The 19734-nt window shown below is 40.8% G+C and overlaps 1 protein-coding gene across 11 annotated transcripts in view; it reads left to right on the top strand.

The window, feature by feature from the left end:
- agrn (agrin) overlaps positions 1-19734 on the top strand; it is a 341291-nt gene that overhangs the window by 144232 nt on the left and 177325 nt on the right. For all 11 annotated transcript variants that reach the window (XM_077515073.1, XM_077515069.1, XM_077515070.1 and 8 more), the window contains one exon: positions 18898-19113. In XM_077515073.1, coding sequence (XP_077371199.1) covers positions 18898-19113 — 216 coding nt within the window. The remainder of the gene's footprint in view (positions 1-18897; positions 19114-19734) is intronic.

Here is a 19734-nt window from a genome sequence, read left to right as displayed (position 1 = left end):
TTTCACATCTGTGTCCCCCTGGCCCCCTTTTTATTGTCCCTCAGGGAAGCTGGTGAAAGAGAGAGGGAGGAGGCGAACAAAATGAAGTGATTTGTAGCCACATTGGTTGGGGCTATTGATCAGAGACCTAAAGCAATTCAATGAGGAGGTGCACAGAAGGGAGGTGAATTATGGGGCTCATTGGAGGTGCCTCCACAACTAGGCCAGCCACAGGTCATCCGGACCTCGTCGTCCACCTTAACACAGCTTTCATCACATCCCCCTTGATGGAGACTCGATACACAAACTGAATGTGATTTACTGCCAACTGCTGTAGTTTTCTTTGATACATTTTGGTAGATTGTGCCTTTTATTTTGTAAAAGTTCTATACCATGTTGTTGTGAGGATTTCAGTGGATCCCAAAACACAGACAAATAAGTGAATTTACAAACAACTTTATTTACAACAAAAATTAGGCACACAGGCAAAAGTACAACAAAAAGAGCTTTCAATGGCAAGAGAAAACTTTACTAACAAGAAACACACTCAACAAATACGCGGAACCGTAAACACACTTGAGCCAATCCAAAAAGTCATCAAGGCAAAGTACAACAAAAATCTTCAAGAACTTGCAAGGAATAAGATGGGAAGGCAAGATGAAAGTCGAGGTCTAAAACAAGGTCGAGGGGTCGAGTCTATCTTGTACTGAGGCGTGAGCAAGCAAGTAGTCCAGAAGCAGTCTCTTAAATATACAAGACATAATTGCTGATGAGCAGCAGCTGTGCAGCGTCTCATGGGCGCCACCGCAGGTCAGGCTCAAACTGGAATTACAACAAGAAAACTGAGAGCAAAGCTTGCAAGCATGTAACATGGCAGTTATGACACAATTCTGATGGGATGCATACTGTATATGCACTATTTGAGACTCTTCATTGGTGGAAAACTTTCTTTGTAAATACAATAACGCTTAGTTTTAAATGACATCATCAGCAAATGATGTGGCTTTAACCTTTCTGACAGTGTCAATTAAATTAAACCTGGCTTTGTCGGAATAAAGTTGGGTGAAGGCAGGAGCATATGCAAGTTAATCAATATGGCACTCACAATGTGAGTTATAAAACCTGAGACAAATTGTGCTGGCTGAACAACCATGATGATGACATATCTTCTTGTCAGCAACGGAGCTTCTGAAGGATCTAAGGATCTCTCTGACTTGGAGCCAGTCACAAGAAGGGGTCATGCCGTACCACCAATGACAAAAACTACTTTTAACAAAATCACCTTGAAAATCATTGTACACCAATCTTGTACTTAAATGATTAAATCACCATAATAATAAATCTTGATCATGATCGAATCACTTCACATTATCCCTAATTTGCGACCTATGAATTTGTAATAAATTGGCTGCATTATCAATGTGTAACAGTTCTTCCCATATGACATGGCTTGTCTGGAAGAATGTATGCAAGTTGTTGTTGCCTCTTGCATGCTGGTTTATTAAATATTTTTTCAGCTCTGCCAGGACCAGCATACGTCTCTCATCTGCTGTCCATGTAATCGATCTTGTGCATGCGTGCGCCGACTGTTCATGATGCATTCAAGGTCCACTCGGAATAACATGATGGTAAAAAGGAATAAATCACTCTATTGGCTATAAAAGTGGAGGGATATCTTAAAAGAAAATGTGTATTGACTCCATACACATGAAGTCAAACCTGAAAATGCTCTGAATCTTCTCTGGGCACCCTGTAGGAGTGCAGCAATTAACCGGTTTTACGATTTAAAAATATATATTTTTAGTTATTTATTGATTGTTGTTAAAAATATACATTTTCAAAAAATGCTGATATGATCTTTTTTTTTTTTTATGTCTATCAGAATAACCATAAAATCGTGTTTGTTTGTTTTTTCTCCGACTATAATCATACACCAAAATCTGAAACCGTTGCACCCCTAGCAACCTTCAAATCTTCTCCGGTGATTTGATGTAAAGCAAAACACAAATTACAAGGCTTTTTTCTTCCTGGTTGTTATTTCAAATACCAACAGTGCAACACGTCACCAAGCTTCACAAGACATTTTTAAATGCTACGCGATAATTTAGAAGACATTTCATTTAGAAATACATTTCAGGCAAGCAGCCATCAACATATATATCTATACATAGAGCCTTTAGTCAGAGTGACTACTGTGTTGTGCAAGCTCTGCGATGGTCTGTATGTTAAAGCCCCGATTGTGTGGCTTGTAACAAACTAATTCAGATCAAAATTGCTAAAGAATTCAATGAGTTATTAAGAACTTATTGGAGCCAAACTCTATGGTCTCCGCACCAAGCTCCTGTAGCAAGTAGCATACAAGCTAACCCATCCAGCATTCAAGTGGGCAATAGTCAATGCACATTCTACCGTTAGAAACAACGCAACACTGGGATTCTACTTAAGGGAGGCCATTTGAAGGAAAAAAAAAAAAAATCTGTAGTTAGAACAATGTGTCAACAATGCTTCTGTTGATTATAAGTTTTCAAATAACTGAAACACTTTGGACACTGTATGATGTAGATAAAGCACTATATAAGTCTTCTCCATTTACTATTTAGGTCAAATTGTATTTAGAGCTGTCAAAATCAATTATCACTTATCAGTTATCAATTAAACAACAAGTAATCCATTATCAAATTAATCGACAACTATTTTAATTATCAAGTAATCATTTGGAGCCATTTTTAATTTAAAATTGTCCAAGTCCTTTGATTTCAGCATATCAACAGTAATTGTTCACTAATTTCTGTAGTCCTTCATGAAAGAAGACTGATCTTCTGTGTTTAATCAAAATAAGACATTTGGAAACATCTGTTTTTACAACATCAAGCCCCCTTTTTAATCACGAATATGCAAAATAAACTCCAATCACTGGTTAAACACCAATCAGGGCAAAAAATGTTTTTGTATTACACTACAATGCAAAATTAAAATGAATCCGAACAATCAATAAATTAATCAATTCTAAAAATATTGAATAGTGACAACACTAATTTTCTTTCTTTCTTTTTTTTACCCATAGATACGTCATAAAAAGTTACGAATCCAACCAGAATTTGTTCGTTGACGTCGGCACGATTAACGAATCAGGATTTTAGGAGCGAGTCCAGACCCATACATCTATCCATTTTCTTGACCACTTATTCCTCACAAGGGTCGCTGGAGCCCATTTCAGCTGGCTCTGGGCAGTAGGCGGGGGACACCCTGGACTGGTTGCCAGCCAATCGCAGGGCACACAGAGACAAACAACCATCCACACTCACAAGCACACCTAGGGACAATTCGGAGCATTCAATTAACCTGCCATGCATGTCTTTGGAATGTGGGAGGAGACCGGAGTACACAGAGAAGACCCATGCAGGCACGGGGAGAACATGCAAACTCCACCCAGGAAGGCTGAAGCCTGGACTCGAACCTGTGTCCTCAGACCTGGGAGGCAGACGTGCTAACCACTATTTCACTATGCCGCCGAGTCCAGACCCTATTAAATATATAATCGCTTGAAGATCAAAAAATAAAATTAGATAATTCCATGCGGCACATCTCTCTGCCTTAGCATGCCATGCGAGGTTTAGCTTACTGACTTCTACCACTTGGTGGAAACGTTTTGTGCAAGATGAAGTGCATTACCTGCAGGATCTGAAATGGTCCTCTTAATGGAGCCATCAGAAGGCTAGCCCTGTCCTAATTCCTATTTTCCCATATGGTGGCACTAATGCACAAGTTAGAAACATTTCCTCTCCCAGCTATCCTGAGTGGTAATGAGTCTGTGTGCACTTTGTTGTGCTGAGGCATGGCGATGAGGACCATATGGAGGAGGCTTGCCTCTCTCATCTAGGAACGCGGACGCTTCCTGGCTCGCCTTCCAAGCCCTCTCCGGGTTGCTTGTGAGATGCATCCTGCTGCCATCTGCTATTGATTTGGGCTCCCTCCAAAAATCCAGGGCAATAAAAAAAAATAAAAAGATAAAAACAGAACCCTGATATGCCCAATGCGGGAGCCGGCATGCAGGGCTGGATTCCTGTCCAACTCCTTTTTTTCAAGGAGTTCTGATGGCATGGCTTCCCACTGCCAAACGTCAACTGGACAGGAGTCACTAGAGGGAACCCGTCCAAAGCTCGATTCAAAGTTGTTTGAATATTTAAAAAGTGGTTCATATCATGCAGCAACTGCCTCGAACTTACAGAGTTGGAAATTGGTTAAGCTTCTGGAATTCTGGTCTCATGTCTGCATCATTATCTTTGTTCCTTTGCATCTATTCGCTGCATGTCTCCAAGTATGTCGTTGCTCATTAAAAAGTGTTCCTTGTACTCCCTCACAATGCCTTGCATGTAATTGGAAAGGGTAAAAAAATAGAATACCCAAAGCGAGAGACGAGAAAATATTTTCTCCAGAAAGTCCATCAGAGGTCTTTGTGAAGTGATGTCACACTTGGTGATGTGAACAAAGCGACACTCTTTCTCCTCATAATACCAGCTTGGCTGAATAATTGAATCCAACAGTGTGCCGGCAGCAATGCTGGCTTCCTTCATACATATTGCAGACCCGCAGAAATCAGTTCTGTGGCTAACTGCTGCTGAGTTGGAGCAGGAGATAGGAGGTGACAGAATCGGGTTCTGTCATCCACGGCCGCATTGATAACGTTTAGAAAAAAGACAACAGAGCAGAAGGACAATAGAGTTGGAAATAACGCTGTTCCATTTCCATCGGGTCAATATTAACTAGCAGTGTTAAGGGTATAGCTACTTTATGCCCATTGTTCCACTTGGTCTGCAAATAGATGTGCATGTGAAGTATGTCAGTAAGCAGTGACGATGATTGTCGTGCAACGGAAAGGGGAACGTAATTTTAAGTGGTCTTTCACATTTTTATCTTAGGAATAGTATGTTATATTTTTGTTCATTTCTGTATGACCTGGTTTCCATACGCGGAGGACAGACACATTGTTTTTGTTGATTACTACCACGTTAATAATTACAATTGGTACGACTTTGACTTTAACGGCTTGTCAGTCACTGTTGATCATTGACGACATATAGTTGTGTGTCTTATCCTTGAAACAAACTTTTTCCCTTCCATAACAAGCGTAACATTTGTACTTTTATACAAGTTAAAACAATGTCAAAACAAATGTCCTGTGCAACTGCCACTTGTAAATCAAATACCACTACTTGTCTGGGAAAAATGGATGCTACTTCATCTACCATCTTTGTTATGTCAACACATGACTGTTTGAACCACAAAACATATATCTGCTTAGAGACTCCACCGTGTTGTTGCAGGACTTTTCCATGCCATGACACATGGTGCTGAATTGTCACGACAGCTCGAAGCCACCTTTCTCTCATTCACGGCCTACAATGAGGCACTCTAAAACAGTCCCTTCAAAGGACAATCCGAAGGGATGATGGGTTTCCAGGATGTAGACATAGCTAGCAATTGTGCCAGATAACTGATGCAAATGTTGTGGTATTGTGGGGGAGGGGTGACTCATGCTGGGTCCCAAGTGCATTATTGGGCCTGTTGTAGCTACACCCATTAAAATCAGGAAAACTGAAATGATAAAAAACAGTTTAATGCAATATACCCGCAACTACATACACATGTTTTAGCCGTTATCTTATATTAAAGGGACAGCAACATGAAAAATAATTTTGGAGCTTTTAGCCGTGTTAAAATGCTAATTCCTCACCAAACACCAGTGGTGTTTTCCTCCATTCGCCGCTCTATGAGAAATTCTGTCATTCTGGCCTCCAATCACCAGCTCCTCCCAACCTAAGAAAACAACCTGTTTGCATGCTCTGACATCACACTGGGAGAGGGGGTGTTTCCTGAACCGGGCATTTTACTTCTGTGTTAGAAAACTAACCAGCCAAACACCTAATATTACATAAAAAAGTACATCTCCATGGTGTCAAAGGTAAGATTTAATCATTATATGCCTAGAGTTAACTGTTGGGAGAGCTTAAAATACCGTGCTGTAATCTCTTTAACATGTATTTACAAATCTACTAATTCACTTCACTAGATTTTGGTAAAAACAATAAAGCACTCAACTTAATGACAAAGGTATAGTGTAAATATTTCTTTTGATGGGATTAACTTTACATATAATTATGCGCCACAGGTATTCATACGTTCCTTGTTTCTTTGTCTGGTGTATTCAGCCTATGCCAGTGGGACATAATTAAAAGGAAAGAAGAAGCATTAGCCAAGGGAGTCAACAAATAGTAATGATTGGATCCCAGAGCAGGAACAACAATAGGAAACAACGTTAGCATGGGGAAATGACAGAGCTTGGTTTGTTTTTAAAGGAACGCAATATCCTAACAAGCAGAATATCTTTGTATTCTAGAGATGACCTATTATTATTGATGCTGAGATGTATACTCTGGGACAGTGAACGTCAGCAACGATCTGTTTTTAAAAGTTTTTGCCAACAGGAGACATCCTTTTTGCAAACTCATTTTCTCACCCATGTTTCTCTCTTCTGCAACAATAGTCTCCTAAAACTCCTAGTTAGTTAATGTCCTCTCCTCCGGCTCCTCTTTCTCCGAGATTATTTCTCATTTTCCTAAATGTCCTTCCTGACTGCAGTGCTGGTCTAGCCTATGCTTGCACAATATAGGGTGTATTGTTAGGTGAATGTATTCATCCTGCACCTTAGCCGAGTGATGAAGCAGATGGCTCGAGTGAGTGTGGGTGTCGTAGTGAGGTATGCAGGTGAAATTGCTTAAGTGGAACCCCTATGAATGCCGAGCTCCGATCTAAATAGTGAAAGATTGTGGGTAATTCACTATAATAAAAGTTTAAACCTAATTATGCAATAAATTAGGATCCAAAATAACTTAGATGGCATTTTTCATTCCAATAACCTTAAAAATAAATGGTTGAAACTTAATTTGTTTAAAAAAAAAAAATGCACTGGAAATGTGAGGACTCTAAGGTGTGTATGTTGTCGCTTCACAGCGTATTACTAATTACCTCTTCCCCATTAGCTATTTTATTCTAACGGCCACCAGCTGATCAGCCCCTTAGGCAATGCGGGCTTCATTTGCAGCAACCAGCCGAAGGCACATACCTGTACAGTACAACAGATTTATTACCACCGCCAATCATCAGAGAACGTCCCGTGTCATGAAGTGCTTGAATGCATGTTTAAGTTACATTGAAAAGTCAATGTTTCACCATGATTGAATAAAAAAATGAATCATTTCACAATAACTCAAGATTTGCTATGTTGTCAGTTTTCATGGATAAAAATAGTCCATCCATCCATCCATCCATCCATCCATCCATCCATTCATCCATCCATCCATCCATTTTCTTGACCGCTTATTCCTCACAAGGGTCGCGGGGGTGCTGGATCCTATCTCAGCTGGCTTTGGGCATTGGGCAGTAGGCGGGGTACACCCTGGGCTGGTTGCCATCCAATCGCAACTAGGGCACAGAGACGAACAACCATCCACACTCACAATCACACCTAGGGACAATTCGGAGCGCTCAATTAACCTGCCATGCATGTCTTTGGAATGTGGGAGGAGACCGGAGTACCCGAAGAAGACCCACACAGGCATGAGGAGAACATGCAAACTCCACCCAGGAAGGCCGGAGCCTGGACTCGAACCCAAGTCCTCAGAACTGGAAGGCGGACATGCTAACCAGTCACTCACCATGCCAACTCATTATTATTATTATTATTATTATTATTATTATTATTATTATTATTATTATTATTATTATTATTATTATTATTATTATTATTATTATTATTATCATCATCAATTTTGCTCCAATCCCTTATTGTTCCCTCTTCATTTCGATACATATGTAGATCCTCCATGCCTGGAATTTGATTTCAAAAATTAAAATTTTCACACAAAAGTAGTGAGCTGAAGCAAGTTATAATGGAGAGATTTGACTCTTGATGCAATGAACCGTGATCATGAAGATCCAGAGGGAGTCGAACTTGAGTGTTGATTGTGTGATCTAAACCACCTGTGTGCACGACGGAAAGTTTTGACTCCCTACTGTATGATGCAAGCTGCTCTAATTGCATCACTGGACGTTGTCATGGCAACCTTTCCCCTCACTGCCTCAAGTTTGCAGGCACCACTGCTAATAGGAGCGCTACTTATAAATAGAAGGGCCAAGACAGAGAACCATTAAAAGAGCTCCTCTATATTACTTAGCATCAGCTGGGGGGGAAAAAAAACACAGCTCCATTTATTGGGCAGTAAGTGGAAGATGTCCCTCAGGAGTGCTGTCGTGTAATGAATTTACACTCATTCAACATTGATGCGACGTCACTTGGATGCCACAGAGCTGTGCCTCCCACGGAAATACCATTCGCTTTCCTTCTCTGATCTCCTGTCTTTTGCAGGTTGTTTGCTGGTGTTTGTGTCACTGATCAAATCTGAGGTTCACCTCGCCGGGCTAATCAAAACATTAGCCATTTGTGCATCGCTGCCCATGTGCTCCTTAGATATTTGGCGCTAGTCTTGTCTCAGCTCATGACTTTTAATTATTCATGACCTTCTTCACTTGGTTCCGTTTGCTCTTCTCAACTGCTTTTCTTATTCAGTTTGAAGAAAACTATGGAATCTTTCAACACCTGGCATGACCCACTTACATTAAGACATTTAAGGAGCAACATTTCAATCTTTATACAGTCATACATGAAAGAGGTTGCGTCAGCCAGCATGTCTGGCTGGCAGGTATGTCTGTTACAAGGCATGATCAGTCTTATTCCGCCTTACCTTGTACATGAAAATTCTCCCATGTATCCTATTCACTAAAGGTTTGCGTCGCCTTTGCACTGCGCTAACCGGCAAAAATGGAGCAGTCTGGCCTAATTCCCTAAACACGTGCAGATGGGGAAATCCGTCACTAAGTGCGCGGCCAAACAGATTGCGTCACGATGTGCCGATGTTATTTGAGCGTATGTAAATTAGGTAATTTGCATACATTTGACACAAAATATGCCCACCCCAATGCAAATGAGACTCTTTGAGCGTCTAATTCACTAACACCAGCGCAAATAGCCACATCGCGTTTGTGTGACGCAAATAACGTTTTTGGAAAGCATGTATTAACCTGCTGCAACCTCGACCCCGGAATCATGACAGCAGGGCATGCCATTTGCAGCACAACATCCACGGCACATCACGCAGAGAGGAGAGAGAGAGAGAGAGAGAGAGAGAGAGAGAGAGAGAGAGAGAGAGAGAGAGAGAGAGAGAGAGAGAGAGAGAGAGAGAGAGAGAGAGAGAGAGAGAGAGAGAGAGAGAGAGGTGTTGGGGGTGAATTTCCTCTAGGACAACAATTTACAATAATTTTTACGTCCCTGATGCATACTGTACGCCCACGCAAACTTCTGAAAAAATATATTTTTTTAAACCATGACGTCGTTGTCGTCCTCTCTGCTCTGTACAGCTCAATGCCGCTATAAACGCTTACACTCGGCCCAACTTCGCTTTCTGATAATGTCATCTTTCTCACAACTGTTACTATAACAACCATGTTCTTGGCGCAAATCCATTGCCATGTGTGGTAAATCAGGTGCAAATTTGCTCCAAGCTGTCAGTTTTGTGGGCGTGTTTGTGCCGGTATATGATTAGACAATATCCTTAGTGAATAGGTGGGTAACTGGGCGCAGACTGCGGGTGCAGTTGTTGTGCAATATTTCGCGCTATTACCGGACGCATTCTTAGTGAATATACCCCTTAGTGTTTTGTTTCATGGTTGTGACTAATCTGCAGACAATCAGGAGCAGTTAAACTGGAAGCCAGCAAGTTTTGCATATCATTCCTCTACCAAGTACAGAGTAAAATTTACATTTACATTACATTTACGTTTAGTCAGAATTAGGGGTGTTAAAAAAAAAAATCGATTCGGCGATATATCGCGATACTACATCGCGCGATTCTCGAATCGATTCAATAATAGGCAAAATCGATTTTTTTTTTTTTTTTTTTTTTTTTTTTTTTTTTTTTTTTTTTTAGGATTCACACCTTAAGCATGGAAGAATGTTATATGAACGGAACATTAAGCCTTAATATTTGATTTTAATGCTGTTTAAACATGAAACAGATTACAACCTCTATAAGACTGAAATTTCAGATAAATAAATAATACATTTTCATATAAATCTTACACTCTACAAGCTTACTGATTAGTATTTTCTAAATTTGAATGAAAAAAAATCGCAACAATCGACTTATAAATTCGTATCGGGATTAATCGGTATCGAATCGAATCGTGACCTGTGAATCGTGATACGAATCGAATCGTCAGGTACGAGGCAATTCACACCCCTAGTCAGAATATTTTACTCTCTTCCAAGTGTAAATTTTACTTAGACTGGTACCAAATATTGTCTTTTAGAGTAAAATATACAAAATTTACTGCGCACCAACTACTTTAGAGGGAGGGATTGTGTCACATTGCCTGCACTTGTGACTCAAAATAAATGAAAGCAGCTGTTCCCACTGGCGGAAAGTTTCTAATATTTTTGAAACCATGACTTTTTAAAACCACGGTATACCTTCAAACCGGTAGCAGGCTCATGCCTACCTACAGCTAAGAGCTAACTGTGACAAAGATGGAAAATTATGCCAAGCCATGACCTCCCTGAAAATGTATCTTATCACTGTATCCACAAATCTGTTAACTCTGACTAGGGCTGAAACTTTCTGAATCAAGTCTTTGGATGTTTTCATTTAACAGAAGAGGATGTAATAAGACCGGGATCAGATACAATTGCTTCAGTAATTTCAACCAGTTCTATTGTTTTCATTTTATTTATTTATTTATTTATAAATGTTTCCACATCAATTAAATGTAAAATAATAATAATAATAATAATAATAATAATAATAATAATAATAATAATAATAATAATAATAATAATAATAATAATAATAGAACAACAAGCCACATAGATGCTGGCTTCCAAAACTCATGTTAAAACGCAGGTGGCCAGGCCAGGGGTAAATTAAGGAAAATACACTAATTTTAAAGTAGCGTTACATCTAATTACCACACTTGAAGTAAGTAAAACAATAACTTAATGAGAGTACACAAAATCACTAAACTAAGCAAATACAGTAATGAATAAAATAGGAGATCAACAGTACACACTGTGATGTCATGCAAAAACCAATTTTCCATTCTATAATATAGTGTACATAAGTGTTGAGAAGTATATTTGCACAGAGTGTTATTCTAGTGATTGTTCAAGTTTCTACAAAACCTAAAACCACGTTGAGCCAGATTTCTTTCTTTTTTCTTTTTTTTTTTAAGTTCTGAACATACAGAATCAGCACTGGCTATTTCTGACGTTAAATGATACCGCATCTTTCCACTTGTGTGTCGTGTTTCAATCACAACAATCTCTTTCATGACCCATTCTGTCGATACTTAAAGCGCCGTCAAACCATCATGTTTAATGGATGATCCTCAACAAGCATGAAGCGCTACCTGGAAAAGATGTTTGCTCTAAACAAGTACAAACTGGACATGCTGTCTTTCTCTGCAATGGGATTTTCTTCCTCAGCCTCCAATCGAAAAGAAAAAAAAATAGTAGCATGGAAGTGAAGCGTGTAACGCTGCAGGGCTCAAGGGAGATTACCTTACATTCTGTGAGCGCATGGAAGAGCAAACATGCATACGCACACTCATTTTCGCTCTGTAAAGACCTTTGGACAAAGAATTGCAAAGCTTGTATTCACACTGGAAATGGTACGAGTTTGTATTATTAATCAATAGTGAGCAAAGTGTAAACCCAGCACGGTGCAGCCATCCAGTCAACATTCTTCACAGCAGATACTTTTGTCACTCACACACACACACACATGCTCACCAAACACACATTTAAAATCCAAGCACAGCTCATGCTGGCAACTTTGCATATTTCGATCATTTGAATCCATGTACATTTTTGCCCGTGCGTGTGTTTGCATGTCTACTGTCACAATGTCCACTTTGCTGCATCCTTGAAAGATAGCGGGCATTACAACTACCTACAGGGAAAAGTGTTTAGTTTTTATGCCCTATCCTGATTTTTTATTTTGATTTTATAAAAGTTGTATTTGGTGATCATGGACACCGGGGACATGATTTCATTCAATCCGCAAGGAACTTTCAATTAAAAACCTTGTGATTTTTCTTGTTTGAATGGACAAGGTTGTTAAACTTTAGAGACTCTAAAACAGGGGTGGCGAGATCCGGTCCTCGATGGCCGCATTCCTGCTGGTTTTGGATATTTCCCTTCTTTTTTTTTTTTTTTTTTTTTTTAACTAAAGAGAGGAAGGAGGGAAGGATAGATAAAGCAAAGTGAGATCCACAGACACCAGCACCCACTGATTCAAGGGGCTGTGGGAGGGAGAGGCTACTTCTGTTGAGTTTCAGTAGATGCTGGTGCGACGGATCTGGCATGCATAAGGACCACCACCAAAGAAAGAAGCCGTCAACTGCAGTCCAGCAAAGCGAGCAACGCCCCCCCCCCCCCGAAATCCCCAGGCCGCGGCAGCACCAAGGTCACCCCCAAGCCACCCGAGCGGACACCGGTCGGCGAGCCGACCCAGACGCCCGGAACACCCCCCGCCCCAGCCCCGGCCCACACCCCCGAGCCCAAGGCCCCACAGCGCCCCACCGGTCCCCAGCCCCAACACTTTGATCTGTGCATGCTGTATGAGTAGCCATTCTTGTTAAAGGTGCACGATGACTCAAATTAGACTCAAATTTGAGTGTTAAAATAACCATATTTTTCACCCATACATGTGGCACAATGACTGTTGCCCCTATTTTTCTGTAAAAGGAAAAAATGTTGGAGCGTTCGGGCCGGAATCTTTAGCTTTTGCTCTGAACATGACATCATGCGCGTGCACGATATTGTCCCTGTTAGGTCTAGCGATTGTTCACGCAACTTCACGGACAGGACAGCTAATTCAAACTTGATTTAAAGAGACCTGCACCCGATACGTCTCAATCCCTTATGGAGACTCCACGGAAGACAAAGAGAAGTAAAAAACTTTCAGACCAGCGTCACGGGAGGATGCGGATAAATATAGGAGCAGCGTTTGTCAGGTTGCGAGAGCTAAGAACTATCCTGGGGATGAAACGGGACACACAGCTTGCTGACTTTTTGCTAAAAAGTTAAGATTTCGTAACGAAAATATGATAGGGTCTATTTATGATTAGCAGTGCAGAATAAAACTACCACACGGTCGCTAACTAATGTCTCCGCGCTTGGGCATATTAGCAACCTATTGCTATTCTCAATGTTATCGAATTCACGGGATGCACTGTTTACGTTTGGAAGGGTGTAATTACGGAAGCTTTTGTCACTCAAAATGACTTTCACATACAAAGTAACTTGAAGATTAATACGTTTCTTACCTCTGTAGACATTATTAAGCCTATGAAAAAGGCGTTGTGCTCCATGTTTACGTTTGTTTGATTAACTTGGAGGTTTGCTCATGCCCGAAAAGTCACGCACGCTCCTGGCCGTGTGCACGTCGCTGGGGTCCATTCCACGTTTTGCCAGAGGGGTCGCAAATGTGCAAAAACTCTGCATCTTGCAACCTGCCCCTTTAAGCCTGTTCACATGAAAATTTAGCAGCAGCATCTGCTTAAAAGTTATACATTGCAATAAGATAATAACATACACAATTGTACCTTTCTACTGAAACAGATGTATTTTTGATTATAGAAAGCTATTAATATGTCCATACACACTATCCAATGTACTTATGGCAAATATGACTGTTGTGTAGAGCACAAACAACCACCACCACTCCAAAACCCTGAGATAAACTAAATTGGTAGCTGTACAGCTTAGCTCAGTCACAGGGAAGGAATGTGTCTTTGATGAAACAGGATTGTGTGTGCATTTGTTACTGTATATGTGTATGTGTATCAGTCATACGTGCCAGGCATATCGTCGCATTGTCATGGAGAGAACCTTGAATCGTCAACTGTGGAAACACAGCGGTAGAAGTTATTTATCCAGGGGAAGAAAATATCAGATAACAGATGTTTTGAGAGCAGGCAAACAACAATTTGGTCTGGCCTTGAATTTTTAGCCTACAACTCCCAGTGTGGCTTCAATTAGCTGATTAGCAATCCTTCAGGACGAGAGTATATCATTAATTTGTTTAGTATAAGCAACAAACATGACATTGATTGTGTTTTCTATAAGTTATATTTACTTACTTGCCCTGAACAGCATAAGCGGCACAGTGGCAGAACATGAATGAATGAATGGAAGTTTGCAAAGTGATACATTTCTTCCTCCTGGATAAGTTTACCTGATCTATTTTGTTCACATTCTTTCCAAATTCCCACAGACTACCTGTCAATCAAACTGGCTTAGAGCCAAGCCAACTAATTTCCTATTTATTATTGACAAAGTTTTGGGTGCTTTTGTTGTTTAGCTGTGGTGTTCCTGTTAAGTATCGTGTGTGTTTGTGGATCTGAAGGAAACAAAATCATCAACTAGATGGTCTCCCCCAGGAAAGAACTACATAAGTATTCAGCTTGTACGCTCAGTCCATTGCATGCACCTGATACTCTGCCTTGGTTTTGACCGTACCTGCAGCTTCAATGTCAGTCTTTCTTCACTCAGCTTAGCTCCAGGCTACAGTCAGGATTCAGAGCAAAACATTGCAGAAGAGATTTGGTTGCAAACCGTCATTCTTCGTCTTCTTTTCTCTCCAGGTGGTGTGTCAACTGTCAAGAGAAAGTAATCTCTTTTTTATTTTTTATTTTTTTACATCGCCCTTCATCATGTTATATGGGAATTGTTGTTCCCCGAATCATCTTCCATCCATTGCAGAGTTTGTGTACAGATCACATTCAAATACTTGAAACAGTTCTGAACACGGGGCATATTTTCACATTGCGGTAACAGTTTTTAATTAAGCTGACACTTGGAATCTGATTATTTTATACAAGCGTTTTTTTGGGGGGAAAATGGAGAGACAGAGAGAGAGAAAGATAGAGAGAGAGAGAGAGAGAGAGAGAGAGAGAGAGAGAGAGAGAGAGAGAGAGAGAGAGAGAGAGAGAGAGAGAGAGAGAGAGAGAGAGAGAATCCAATAGGTTACCTCCAAACAAGTCCAAATCTCTACACAACAATATAGCAGTTCAAAATCAATATTTATTTAATAACATGACAAAAACATACAAACCTTAAATAAAATACATCATACTCACCAGACATGCTTATTATTTATACACAAAACATTTTCTTTTTTTTTCTTCTCAGAGCTAGATAGTTGTGTTTGGTTGTCAAAGCTATAGTAACAATTAATAAATCATTTTCTGGATTTAAACAAGCCAGCCAGGTAGGGTGTTAGCCGACCTATCACAGTGTCCAATTTTTCAAAAAGTCTGCCATAAAAATGAATTTTTAATAATTCGCCTTAGGAACTTATGAACCCCCACTCAAGATTTAGGCAGGACACGTCCTGCTGCAATATAATTTTGCTCGTAAATGTCACTCTGGCCTGCATGGTGAATCTTCACTCTGAGAAACATTGTGAACAGTTTGTATGTGTCATTTGCCAGCACTTAAGGCACTGAAGACTCTGGGCGGTTTACACTGACATGTCAACACACAGGAGGTGACTCTGATTGGACAAAAAATAAAAAAAATAAATCTAACATTACACACAAATGAGAGCTGGGCAGCTAAGACACCCACTATGAAATAAAGATAATAGATGGTTGGAAATAAAATAATGCAACTTTATGTAAGTTCTAAAAGTAGGTCAGTGCTTCCAATCCAACATAATTTGATTTTCGTTCCAATATTTTCAGACTTTGATTATCACAAGGTTACACAAGTACACATACATTTTGGTGACAATCGGTTACGTTTTTTGGCTTTGGCTCTGGCACTGCACTTGCACCACCACAATGGTAACATGCATACATTTACAGGGGTCTTTCGCGACTTTCCAGTTGACTTATTGCAGACTCACCTCCATTTTCAATAGAGAGTACCCCATAAAATTATTTATTTATGCTGCTATTTTGGTGCTTTTTTTGTAATTTGAGTAAATATAAACAGCTCTTTCTTTCTTTCAACACGTTCTACTATGCTTTTATTCATCCTCATAAGGGTCACAGGGGTGCTGGAGCCTATCCCAGCCAGCTTCGGGCAGTAGGTGATGTACACCCTGAACTGGTCGCCAGCCAATCGCAGGGCACACAGAGACGAACAACCATCCACACTCACACTCAATTAACCTGCCATGCATGTCTTTGGAATGTGGGAGGAGACCGGAGTACCCGGAGAAGACCCACACAGGCACGGGGAGAACATGCAAACTCCAACCAGGAAGGCCGAAGCCTGGACTCGATCTTGCGTCCTCAGCACTGGGAGGCGGACGTGCTAACCAGTGACCCACCGTGCCGCCCACACTTTTAGACTATGATTATCATAAGGTTACACATGTGCACATACATTTAATCAAAAATATAGAACATTTGGTAAATTAAGAAACGTGTATCATGATAAGTTTCTTTCTTAAAAGTTGACATTTTACTTCTTTTAATTCTTCTTAGCAAGACAGTTTTTTACCATACTCTTCAAAATCCAACTCTTCCGGTACAAACTTTTTTGTGTATTTTGGGCCTTTTTTTTTTTTTTCCCTTCAAATTTCTCGTGTTTCCATTTAATTTCTTTTTCGTAATTCTTGAAAATTTGAATAAAAATAGGTGGATGGAGAGCCATTTTTAGAACTAATTGTATTTGTACTTCCCCCGTGCACTGCACATGCAGGAGAAGTTAATTGAAGGCAATTAACTTCAAAGAGGCTGCTGGTTTACACAACTCCGCAAGAAAAGCTCATTAAGCTGACAGACAGTATTACCGTTATTGAATTGGGGGCAACTTTTAATTTTTGTTTTTTTTAGTGACCACAAATTCCCAGGTGGGTGTGGAACGTAACACCCGCAAAAAGTGAGGGGAACACTGTAGTCCTTTTTTAACCTAAACTCCCTTGTTCTGTTACTTTTTCACCTGTACGTGTCAGAGTTTGCGTTAACACTTTGGGGTAGATTCACTAAAGGTTTGTGTCACCTTTCTGCGGCGCTAACCGGTAAAAATTTAGCAATCTGGGAGCGCCTAATTCACTAAACATGCACAGATGGGGAAATCCGTCACTTAGTCCGCTGCCTACCAGATTGCGCCCCGGTGCGCCGATGGTATTTGCGCGTATGTAAATAAGGTAATTTGAATACATTTGACGCATATTATGCCCACCCCAATGTAAATGAGACTCATTGATATACAGCGTCTAATTCACTAACGTCAGCGCTAATAGCCACACAGAGTTTGAGTGACGCAAATAATGTTTATTGAAGGATGGTGTAAACTTGACAGCAGTGCATGGTGGCATGGAGAACCCGTCCCCCTCAGGCTGATCATGCAGAGAGGAGAGAGAGAGAGAGAGAGAGAGGGAGGAGGGACATTTTTCTATATGTTGGTTTACGTCACATGACGTAACCCGGGCTGATCAGCAATGGCGGTGGGGTCATTTTTATGTGCCATATGCATACTGTATGCACACGTCAACCTCTGAAAATAGATTTTTAAAAAACGATCGCACCAATAATTTGTACTTTATGAATTAATTACGCCGTTGTCGTCCTCTCTGCTCTGTACAGCTTAATGGCGCTAAATGAGGAAAAAGCTTCTGCACCGCTCGGTCCAAATTCGCTCATCTTTACAACCAAATTTTTGGCGCAAATCCATTACCATGTGTGGTAAATCAGGCGCAAATTTGCTCCCAGCAGTCAGAATTTGTGGGCGTGTTTGCGCCAGTATATGATTAGAGCAATATCCTTAGTGAATAGATGGGTAACTGGGCGCAAACTGCGGGTGCAGTTGTGGTGCAATATTCCGCGCTTTTACCGGAAGCTGCGCATTCTTAGTGAATATGCCCCTTTGTCTTTTTGTGACACACATGCGCACGCACACATACACGCACCTATACACAAACAGACATATTTTCCCTAGATACAAAAGAGTGTGAGCTCAGGTAGCTGTCAGGCATTTTCCCACTGGGAATAGTGGGCATGTCACACACACACATGCACGCACATGCACATATATGAAACTCTCACTGTCAGGATAGAATGAGATGCCTTAGGGAGAAGTTGGACTGGTTTCACACACACACTCTGTGTTTGTGTGGGTGTGCGATATGTATCAAACTGTCGATCTACTTCAGCAAAACCCAGCAGCCAGTCCAAGTGGACATGCTGGACTGCTTAAAGTCTCGGCCTGCTAGCTAGTGATAAGAAGTGTCTATCTGTGTGCAAGTGTGTGGTAATGTAACATGTTTCTCATCAACGCACGAGGCTTTATAAACTCTCGTGAGTGTGAATTTGTCCACTGAGTTATGATCAGGTTGGGTACCTTTGAGATTTTTTTTTTTTTTTTTTTCGCAAGGACGCATCGCCAGCTGGCTCACAAGCGGCCCTCAAAGTGAGTGTAGCACATCACCAGCTGGAGCTGCCACAACACGGGTCAATTAGTTTCTAACTTGGTGTTTTATGTTCACACAACATAGAAACACAAAGCCATGCGCATGTTCTATTCTCAGCAGTGTGCCACTTTTATATCTGGTCATGAAGCTAAGGACAAAGGATGAAGTTCTGCATTGTTGTCTTCACAGTTTTCATGTTTGAATCACTATGACTGGTTTGTTTATTGTCGAGGTGTAACGATGAATTATTTTTTGATAAGCGATATTGTTTAGGATAATAGCTGATTAGAGGGAATAGTAATATGTTGCAAAGGTTCCATCACTCATTATAAGAATTTGTACCAAATCATTCCTAAGACCTTCTCCGTCTCCTATTCAGGCTGCCGAGGGAAGTTGTGCGGCTTTGGCGCCGTGTGTGAGCGAGACCCGAACGACCCCGCCAACGCAGAGTGCGTGTGCAAGAGAGGCGAATGTCCGTCCTTGGTGGCGCCCGTATGTGGTTCCGATTCGTCCACCTACACCAACGAGTGCGAGCTGGAGAAAGCCCAGTGCCACACCCAGCGACGGATCAAGGTGTTGCGCAAGGGGCCGTGCTGTAAGTACCACCGCCAGACGAACAAAAGTATCCATTTAGCAGAAGTTACTACAGCAATGTTTGTGTACACATTTATATAACATAGGCGGTCCACCAATATTTTACAAGTGCTATTCTCCTGATTAGAAACCATCTACTATATTCATTTATTTGAAAACATTGACTGCATATGAATGTTCACGGGCCACAACATTAGGGACACTTGCAAATCTAATGAGATCCTCTACAAGGACCGTGTTAGAAACGTTAATTTGCCCATGTTTTTTACAGTTTATAGTGGTAAAGCTCAGGGGTGTTATGGCTCAGTGGTAGAATGGTCGTCGACCAAGCGGTTGTGGGTTCCATCCCATGCTATTGTAACCACATCGAAGTATCCTTTGAGCAAGATACTCAACTCCCAGTTGCTCCTGATGCTGCGTCATCAGTAGGTGAATGAGTAGTTGAATGTAAAGGGCTTTGAGAGCCTTGTAAGGTGGATAAGCGCTATAGAAATTAACTCATTCACCGCCAGTCCAGTTAAAATGGATTTTTGACGTATATAGCCGTCAATGGCAGTGAATGAGTTAAGCATTTTCCATTTATAGAACTACACTGAATCATGTTTCTAATAACCTAGGTTAC

This window comes from Festucalex cinctus, chromosome 2 (genome assembly GCF_051991245.1).
Source record: "Festucalex cinctus isolate MCC-2025b chromosome 2, RoL_Fcin_1.0, whole genome shotgun sequence".
Taxonomy (NCBI): domain Eukaryota; kingdom Metazoa; phylum Chordata; class Actinopteri; order Syngnathiformes; family Syngnathidae; genus Festucalex; species Festucalex cinctus.
This window is presented reverse-complemented; position numbering and strand designations above follow the sequence as displayed.